Source organism: Cydia amplana, chromosome 4 (genome assembly GCF_948474715.1).
Source record: "Cydia amplana chromosome 4, ilCydAmpl1.1, whole genome shotgun sequence".
NCBI lineage: Eukaryota > Metazoa > Arthropoda > Insecta > Lepidoptera > Tortricidae > Cydia > Cydia amplana.
Window position 1 is genome coordinate 9,960,225 of NC_086072.1, and position 10,683 is coordinate 9,970,907.

The 10,683-nt window shown below is 36.3% G+C and overlaps 1 protein-coding gene across 1 annotated transcript; it reads right to left on the reverse strand.

Moving 5' to 3' along the window:
* Position 1: 1 nt before the first annotated feature.
* LOC134663217 (GPI ethanolamine phosphate transferase 1-like) lies at positions 2-10,428 on the reverse strand. The gene is made up of 14 exons (XM_063519604.1): positions 10,099-10,428; positions 9,181-9,382; positions 7,854-7,969; positions 7,249-7,704; positions 6,724-6,854; positions 6,252-6,451; positions 5,459-5,948; positions 5,077-5,252; positions 4,558-4,745; positions 3,500-3,726; positions 2,363-2,556; positions 1,584-1,697; positions 991-1,182; positions 2-247 (listed from the first exon to the last, which is right to left on the reverse strand). The coding sequence occupies exons 1-14, from the start codon at positions 10,410-10,412 to the stop codon at positions 2-4; spliced, it is 3,246 nt and encodes a 1,081-aa protein (XP_063375674.1). The 5' UTR covers positions 10,413-10,428.
* Positions 10,429-10,683: the final 255 nt, after the last annotated feature.

The window sequence follows — 10,683 nt, forward strand, 5'->3', positions numbered from 1 at the left end:
TTTAAACATACTTTTTTCTACTTTTAAACAACTTATTAACAACATTAAAGACATTAAAATCAGTCATGACTTTTGCCATTTGATTAATTAAAACTATAAATAAAGTAATAACTTGAACTATAACAAATTGTGATATTGAAGTGCCGATCTCCAACCAACTTCCAGTGTTTCTAACATAGTACAGCAACTGAATACCCATTATGTTTGAGTATATGAGTACTATTATATGTAAGTACCCTGTTGGTGCCTGGAAAGAAAAGGTTTTTCATACAGTAATTTCTTTTTCTAATACACATTTATACACTTGCACACATGCTGTCTTAGGCACATCCCACACGGGCTGTAATTAAGGACCGGAATCTCTAATATTCACGTTATGGTTTTTGTGTATAGATAATCCATATGACTTAAAACAATATGTTAATTTCAGCCAATGATGTGATGGATGCACCTTATCCATTGGAAAGACTCATCTTTCTGCTTAAATCGGAAAATTTAACTTGACATCCACACCACGCGCTATTTAACAGGGCCCCTGTGCTGCCCCATACAGTTTACGCACGCCCCCTTTATGAACTTAAAAAACCGGCCAAGTGCGAGTCGTACTCGCGCACGGAGGGTTCCGCACCATCAACAAAAAATAGAGCAAAACAAGCAAAAAAACGGTCACCCATCCAAGTACTGACCCCGCCCGACGTTGCTTAACTTCGGTCAATAATCACGTTTGTTGTATGGGAGCCCCACTTAAATCTTTATTTTATTCTGTTTTTAGTATTTGTTGTTATAGCGGCAACAGAAATACATCATCTGTGAAAATTTCAACTGTCTAGCCATCACGGTTCGTGAGATACAGCCTGGTGACAGACGGACGGACGGACGGACAGCGGAGTCTTAGTAATAGGGTCCCGTTTTTACCCTTTGGGTACGGAACCCTAAAAGAGTATTAAAAATAAAACTATGCCAAAAAGGAATATACATTTCCATACATACCTCTGTCAAATACTGTACGCCTCTAAAACAGCACGCGACACTCAGGAAAGGCGTCAACGTCTTCAGTAGGATCAATCCAGTAATTATAAATGGCTGGAAGGACGTTATGAAACACGTAACCCATCGAATTTCGAATGAGTTGAGTGACGCTATATTTCCAGTTCCGAAAAACGCTAAAATTACATACGCTAGCTGTAAATACTGTTAAGGAAATTAAATTTATAAATAGAAGGACGAAATTCATCATATGACACATTGGCCTACAAATTGCTGGATAAAGTAGTGTTACGAGGATGTCCATAGGGCTCTGAGCCTACCACAAACCTCTTCATTCGTTCGTCTATTTGCCCCTCTATATCTCTTGCAAATGTCCGAAATGCCCTTAACTCCTTGAACACCACGCCTATCGTGCGTGGCGCGTCATTGTGGACCTAGTCGCAATGCACGAAGGTTGATATTGGTTTGTAGCCGCGCGGCGCCGAAGTCTTTGGCGGTCAAAGGGGAATATAGATCCTCTGTCTGTTGTGTCGTCGTACGTATATTAATATTTAATATATCTATTTATTTGTTATTGTTATAAATATAAAGGATACGAAAAAGAACGCCCTTCTAAAATCATCACTACTTATACTTCTTTCAATGGATGTGAGACTTCTTTTCGTTTTGTCTTCTTCAACAGATGATTTGTCAAATGTGCAGTCAATTATCTGTAATAAAACATTAAATCATTTTTTTAATATAAATAAACAAATACGAGAAACAGTTTATAATCTACATTTTACTTACAGGGTGTGAGAGGTGTCGGTATTCGGTATGGATCAAACGAACGTAACTACTGGGAAAAAAATCCCAGTAGTTACCTACCACCAATACGGTTTACCACTGGTAACAACTTGGTGGTAACTAGTGGGAATAACCCAAGGCTAAGGATAGCTGACCGTTTAAACAGTTTTAATCAGTTAAAAAATAGTACGGGACTATACTACTGGGAGAAAGAGAGAAGAGGACAATTTAACTATGCCGTTGAAGGCCGCGACCAAAAGTTAGTAATAATAGTAAGGTGTATTCGGGTTATTCCGAATACTTCGGCGTAAAGGATAATTCCGAAAACCACAATACCATCGTATTAGAGTCACCGTATTAGCTTTTTGTCCGTCGACTTCGGCTTTGTTAAGCTGTCCTCCTTTCTTACCATCTTGTATAGTTGGTCAAACCAATTTGTCAGTAAATAAAAACAAAAAAAACTATAGGTAAGTACTCAAACTTTTCTTTTGGGTGCTAGTAGTAGTACTAGTGTAAGACAAAGATAGTATGATTTTCTCTGTCTATGTTTGAAATGAGACAGTCCTTTGACAAACTATATTTTTCTTACCCTGACGCGTCCGAGGTGAAGAAGTCTGAATTCAATCAAAACCCAACACATGACGTTGAAATTTAGCGTGACTAGAAACAGCCCTTCATGTGCCACGGAAAGCAGGAGATAAAATATAAGTATCGATGTGTTTATGGTCATTAGGCGGCATACTAATCTCTTGGAACTGGCCATCGGGAGCACAAGAGAAACGACTGCAAGAAAAAAAAGTCTTATGCACTAAATACATATAGCCTGGTCTAAAATATCCAGCACTAATGAAATGAAAAATCCTTATTTTCAGGCAATTATCGGCCCATAGATAAATATACCTACCTTAAAAACTAAAAACGTAAATTATGGCTGCGATGCATTTCGTAACCCCGGCTGTGTCACTAATAAATAAAACTTAGGTAAAAACTCATCAGCGCCTGCGTTTTACCAGACCAGACTTATTAATAGGCACTAATAAATAAAAAAGCGGCCAAGTGCGAGTCGGACTCGCCCATGAAGGGTTCCGTATTTAGGGGATTTATGACGTATTAAAAAAAAAACTACTTACTAGATCTCGTTCAAACCAATTTTCGGTGGAAGTTTGCATGGTAATGTGCATCATATATTTTTTTTAGTTTTAGCATTCTCTTATTTTAGAAGTTACGGGGGGGGGGGGACACATTTTACCACTTTGGAAGCGTCTCTCGCGCAAACTATTCAGTTTAGAAAAAAATGATATTAGAAACCTCAATATCATTTTTGAAGACCTATCCATAGATACCCCACACGTATGGGTTTGATGAAAAAAATTTTTTTGAGTTTCAGTTCTAAATATAGGGAACCCCCAAAATGTATTGTTTTTTTTTTCTATTTTCGTATAAAAATCTTAATGCGGTTCACAGAATACATTTACTTACCAAGTTTCAACAGTATAATTCTTATAGTTTCGGAAAAAAGTGGCTGTGACATACGGACGGACGGACAGACAGACAGACAGACATGACGAATCCATAAGGGTTCCGCTTTTTGCCATTTGGATACGGAACCCTAATAAACACACAGTCACCACCAAGAAATATCTTTACTTTAAAGGATGCTCAACATCATCCGAACATGCACTGTAAGACCTTGAAAATAGAGTCTAGTTTAGATATGATAAATTACCTGCAGTCACCCACGACATTAGTTGGTAAAAGTAAGACACCGGCGTGCCCTGGTCAAATCTCCTCGACTGTACATATATGTTATGTAACGAGAAAATCAGCAACGCTATTTGTATCACAGCCAACACGACTTCAGTCCGATTCTCTTCACGTCTGTTGTAAAGAGGTAGTAAGACTCTCAGTATGTAAATAGTCATTACGACGAGCCAAAGCAATCCAGCGACGATACTGAAAATGCCCAAAATACGTAAATAAGTTATATTCGGGTGAATCCGAATACTCAGAATTGTAGGGTAATTCGGAAAATGGACTCTATTTTGATTGAATTCAGGAGTGAGTTTCTGATTTACCCGAATTAAATTATAATCTAACCCCTTATTACATTTATAAATATATTGGTACATTTAGCAATAAAGCTGCTGCATGTTTTATGTACTTACATGTATATATCTTAAATTCTTGAATAATAATTGCACTTTACGGTAAGCGTGGGTTTTAATCTAAATACTTTCCGGCCGTTTATTTTATTTATTTATATAGTTCATTTGAGTAGGTAATATGTTAAGCTCGATGCCGTCACTCGAGTGACGAGTGATAACTGATGAGAATAATTTCTAAATCTGATCTTGGCCATAATTTTGTGTAATAAATAAAGCAATAGTGCCCTACCTTGCCAAGGTGACAATTGTTAGAGCGACAAAGGCATAACGAAAATAAAAGATGTAGGTAGGTAGCGGGATGCCAGATGCTTACGGGAAGTGATGTGACTATTTAGATAAGTTATTTTATTTAAATTTCGATCGGCGTTTACTATTAACAATTGACATTTTGACTAGGCCCCCAGGAAAGTGAAGCAGATTATTATATTAGAGAAAAGATACAAAAAAACCTTATAAACGAAAACCCTCTGCAATGCAGGCACGAATAAGTGAGCGGGTACGAAATTAATATTTAGACTAGTCCTTGAAAATGTCGATCCTCCTTATACTATGATGAAATAAATTCACGCAAGCCGCAGTGGGCTTCCGTTTTTAATTCTCCAGAACAAATTTTACTCACACTAATTCTATTAGTACATCTTTCCCAACTACAGGTACGAATGAAAAGAAACTAAGCATAGCACAGCTAGCTGGCCACATTATCAGAATCGGTGTAGTCAAGCAGTTTCGAATGGATGAGAAAAATGGCCACAAGCCCATGCCCATAAGTGGGATACTCAACATCCATCGATAGGTGAATGACAAACCCTAAAAACAAAAAATTCTGTTGAATATTTAAGTGTTCAATCTGATATTGTTGATAACCAAGACCCATTATCAATGTTGCAATGCATTGAAAATATAGGTAAAGGGGCCCACTGATTAACAGTCCGCCGGACGATATCGGCCTGTCAGTTAGAACAAAAAGATGACAGTTCCGAACAACTGACAGGCCGATACCGTCCGGCCGACTGGTAATCAGTGGGCCCCTTTAGGGCTGGCAAAACTATCTATTACAGTACACCCTAACTTTAGCGTTGAAAGTTAATTAAAAACATATTAGTCAATCCAGTAAATAGATAATAGTATATATTCTTACCATTGCCATTGAGCCTAAGCTATAGCACAGCACTTTGATCCATACTCCATCCATTTTTTGGCTTCTTCTGAATAATCGATTTGCTTTTGACCACACATCCAGTGACGGTATGGCGTTCCACCATAAGAAAATAGGCATTATAAAGTGAATGTAATACTGAATTGGTAATTTTTGTACTGAAAATATGAAAAAGGATAAGTAGGTAAAGTTTCAGTCAGAAATTCTTGAAAAATCACCAAAAAGAGACCATAATGTGCAGTCAGCTGCAAAAAGCTACTTGATTCCCCTGCCGGAAATTTCTATGCAATGGGGGGGTCACAATTTCTCCTAGACAACAATATTTTTTTATTTAAAAAAATAAGTAAGTAGGTAGGACACTCACCAAATACAACATAAAACGATAAAAAACACAGTAGTAAAAATACCATATTTGAAAATAAATGCGAGCCCAAAATACTAAATCTCTTTAAATTAACAGGCTCCACTTGAGAATTAACTTTTTGCTCTAATAATACTTTAAGCAAATACAAAATCCAGCCTATAAATGACATGGTGACTAGTATTAACAATGGGCGTTGATAATAGTTCTGGTAATATGTCAGTCCTGCAAGGCTCAAATGTGTAATTTCTTCACTAAAGCGTATAAGCTTCTCGTGTTCTTCACTCAATAATAGTTTCTCAGTAAATTCTATAATTTCTTCATACTTCTTAGTGCTAAATGGCTCAAATGGTTTGTAAAGCAACGATATGGCGTTTGTTTCCACTTCTAGCTTCTTCCTATTATACTGGGAAGCTAACTGCCTGCTGTGACTGTAGACAGCTTTTGCTCTGTTTGTTAATGTCATGTTTAGCAAATCCACTGGCAATTTGCCCTGAAATCATAAACATTGTACTGTAAATAAAGCACAGTTGAGCCAGCAACCCACTAAGGTGCACAACCACACTGGCCAAGCTTTTAAAAACTCGCAAAGTGGTGCTTTAAACAATTTTGTAAACTGTAATTCAAGTGGTGTGCGTCAATTTTCATCAGGAGAAGGAGAAAGGGGGAGATGATGTACCTACTTACATCACAAAAAAATTCAATATAATCCACCAACAGAAATGGGTCAACCTTAATGTGTCTGTTTAAACTCAAAATTTAAATACTAAGAAATGACATATATGCATCAACTTACAATAGAATTGACGGGCACAGGTATTGAGAGTATAGTAGACATGAGTGGTGTCAAGTCTGCCTGTTTTATGTCAAACCTATGATTGAATGACATGCCCTTGGTGTATGGGTCCTCAGGTCCCTTGTTAGCTTGTTGCACTCCAGCGCCCCACATCACAAATGGAGTCTGTGTTTCGTGATCATCACCTGAGCCATGAGAACCTTAAAAAATGAAAATACTAGTTCAGCTTCGTTTATTATGAATTAATTGAACATTGTGTAATGCAGGATGGGTTATTTAAGTTAGATGTTTGATTACTTTGATTAAGTTAATAATTTTAGTAATTTCTACTTTGTATTTTTTTGTTAGTTTTATTATTTAATAGTAGGTACTTTTATTATATGACCAATATTCACACATAAAGAGTTATTCAAATAAAAAAGAGAGTTAATAAACGAAACCTGTATCTAATAAATCTTGAAAATAGTCATACCCCAATCTGTCATGCCATGATCAGATGTCATTAGGAAAGTAGTTTTCCCATCATCATTGTAAAAGTCTCTGACAATCTTTTCCACATCCTTGATACCCTGGTCTACATTTCTCACGGTTGTTAAAAAGTTCCTGGAAAGATAAATAAATAAAAATTATATTTAGAACATTCAAGGGCTCTCTGTCTTTTTTTAACCCCTCTTATGCTTTAGACACGGATCCGTGTGTGCCGTGCGTGGGAATTTAAATTTATTGTTTTAAATCAAAAAAATCTAAAATGGTTTATTGTTTAACAGTACAAGTTTTACATAAAAGAAATGTCTGGCGGAACCCAAACTAGGCTGAGCCTGTATCATGGGGCCCTTGAGTGCAAAGCAAGTTTGACATTAAGATTATCATGCTAGTGCTAATGTCAAGGTCACTTTTTCAATTATCAAATCTGACAGGCCACATACGACGGGTTGTCTGCTGAGACTTAAAGAAATATGAAAAAGAATTGTCACAATAGGTATTTAATTCAACTTACTGTGTTTTAGGTTTATGTGTATGTCCTGATGTATCTGTCCCAAGTAAATGCAAAAAGTAGATTATTTTTTTACTCCTCATCTTTTCTTGCACTGCATCATCACTCTTTGCTCTGTAGAAGAAACTTCTGACATTTTCAAATACCCATGAGTCTAAAAGTGTTGTATTTTGATCAGTGCTAAATGTATTATCATAAGGGTCAAACTTATGGACAAATATATGATTGTCTACTGTTCCTTTTGTAAAGATGTCTACAATATCATAAGTGCCCCAACACCAGGTATATGCAGTTTGGTTGAACACTGAATCAAAATCCACAGGATTTTCTTTCCAGCCCTTCATTATAGCAGAAGGGTCTTCATAGAAGCCTGCAATAACTGCTACATGGCCAGGCCGGGACTCCGTGGGGACTTGAGTGCTGGATATGCCCCATCTGCCATAGTTATTAGCAATTGATCTGGAATTTTTATTATCAATGTTAGACATATATTCAAATGCTGAGCACAGGCTTCCTCCCATTGAGGAAATGACCACCAGTGAGATTAAATAAGGGAATGCCTTGAATTTTAAATGCGAAATACTCAAAAAAACACCAAAATAACTTACCTCAAATATGGCATGGTAGTGTAGTTAACAAACGACTCTGCTCTCAAGCCGTCGACCATGAAGAGCACGAGGCGGTCTGCCACTGACTCATGATGAGGCTGATAAGAGGCCACATTCTTTACAATAGGAGATTTGAAATAAATATCAAATATTGAAAACAAAAACACAACATGTATGAAAAAACCTAATAGAAACATATTTGTTAAGAAAATATAAGTGACATTGTCGTGAATATGATAATTTCTTCTAAAATTAGCTTAGCGTATAATAATCCTCCTTAATCAATTTTCAATTAAAAGCATTTCAGTATTACTATCCGGCTAGAATAGCAAATTTAAGACTTAAAAAATAATCTACATTACAGTTCTACAAACTGTCGCTGTCATCTTGACACTTTTGACAAGTGTGTTCGGATACTTCGCGTAGTAATTAATACTACTTAGAATATATTTAGGCAGGTTATACATTTGTAGTGTGTATTATAAGATCAAGATAAGATTCATAAAGTAACAAAAATCATGACGGAATTTTTAATATAGCTGGTCAACCAAATATTGTCAGTAGAAAAAGGCGCGAAATTCAAATTTTCTATGGGACGATATCCCTTCGCGCCTACATTTTTCAAATTTGCCGCCTTTTCTACTGTCAAGATCTGGTTGACCATGTATATATTATAGTCTGTGCGGAAAGAGAAGAGTCGTGGAATGTATTGGGCCCCATACATTCCACGACTCTACTCTTTCCGCACAGACTCTACTACTCTTTGATTTTTATTCAGCATTTAGCATTTTTTTCGAAAACGATTTTTTTGCTCTATATTTACCGCACAACTGGCACAACCGAGGATTGACCTCACGATTTTTGACCACCACACACAAGATAGTTTTCTGCTTGTAATCCACAAAATGAAAATTCACTTTTCCGGATGGGTGTATCTATAATACCTAATTACCTAAATATTTCTATTGCATTTCTACAGATGCTTAGCCACCTATAGGTGACCACAGGTCACTGAGGTCACATTATTACTGCCTCAGTCCTAGTTGCAGTCTTCTAGAGTGAAAAATTATAGGTGGAGTATTAACCACAGGTAGCCTTTAGACTAGAGCTAGACCCAGAAGCGATATAGAACAACGAAACCCTTCTAGTTTGCTATACATCACAATTTTACTAATGTGGAGTGGAGGAAAGATAATAGTTGGATATTATTAAATAAAAACAAAGATCTATTCGTGTATTACTTTTTTGGAGGTGGTTTAATAACGTTTACTTGTTTCGAGTCTGATAGGTCGGTCTGTGCATCAGATATACTATATGATTCTTCCACTGGAATTCCAGCAGAAAGCAAGCACAACAGTTCTGATTCTTGGGTTCTTTTGATGTCTTTAAAAATAATATCAGTTGAGATTTTTTCATGAGTATATTCTTCTAGAGTTAATCCCAGAGTCGCATAAAGACGTCCAACTTGTCCTGAGCTTAACCAACCGCGGCGCCCTGGATCAAAACTTTTAATCACCGCTTCCAAATGCCTGAAACCGTATTCGAGTTAGGAGATTGACAAAGATTTTTTTAACATTTACCTTGAAATAGTAAAACCAGTTGCAAATACAAATAATTTATTGAGAAAATTATAGTACAGTGGTTGCTCTACTTGCTCTTAAAGACTAAGAAATTATAAAGACAAGTGATTTACAAATGCCTGAACTAGAATTCCCAGTGTTTCAGGCAGCGAAGGACAATATTAATTAATTTTTAATTATTCACTTAATTAAATGGCAGTGACATCATAGAATCTTCTACTAAATCTAGTCAAAGGGAAAAATGCCTACACAATGGGTATAAGAATATTTAATAAAATTCCAGCGACGATAAAGGCACTAAAATGTATCGATTTCACAAACAAATGGCATACTTAAATGATGTGTGATTGTTGTTTTTATAGTCTAGAATTTAGATGAATTCTTTAGCTTCAATTTTTAATTTAATACTTGTGAAAGTTAATGTAATTTAATGTAGGTATGTGTAAATACTGTAAATATATTTAAGCTGTGTCTTTGTATAAAATAGTTAGGGCCTTTTGTTTGGCATGTTTACCATTAGGTACTTCAGGGTCTTGTCATTACCAAGTTTCACATGCCAAATAACAAGCAAATAACAGAACATAGTATATAAGTGCCTGCGCTGTATATGTATATTCAAGTGAATAAGATCATTCATTCATTAAGTTTAAACGCAGTGTTCTTACCTGTCTTCATATAAAACTGGGGCTGCCCCGTGTCCTGCACGAAATAGCATGCAGTGATCTAACAATTCCTTGAGGTAAGATATAGGATCGTTAGAGCCATCGGATAGTACTTTCGTAAGTAGAAAACGCATCAATTCTGGGATTCGCCGTTCTCGTAAGTAATTTTCTGCGTATTCGACGGAATTAAGAATTCTTAGTTTACGAGGAGGTATTACTGGCGGGATGGTGTTATCACTTAATAAACATTTACAAAGAAATATAGGCTCCGGTGCATGTTTCCCTCCGTCCAAGGCCTCTTCGGCTTCTTCATCCATTGCAATTAAACAAATTCTAGATTTTTATGCAAAACTATTAGTTCTCGGTTCGAATTTAATTGACAAATTAAGCCTTTGAAATAAACAACGGAAACTATGACCAAAGAGTATAAATAACTGCTACGTTTTGACTGGCTGATAATGGTCTCTACAAACGGCATCGGTAAACGCATGCAATTTGGTCTTGCGGACTGTGAGTACTTAGCTTAAAATCATATGATATATTCATAGACTAGAAATCTTGTCTGTGTTTTATAGTCTGTGCATTGAT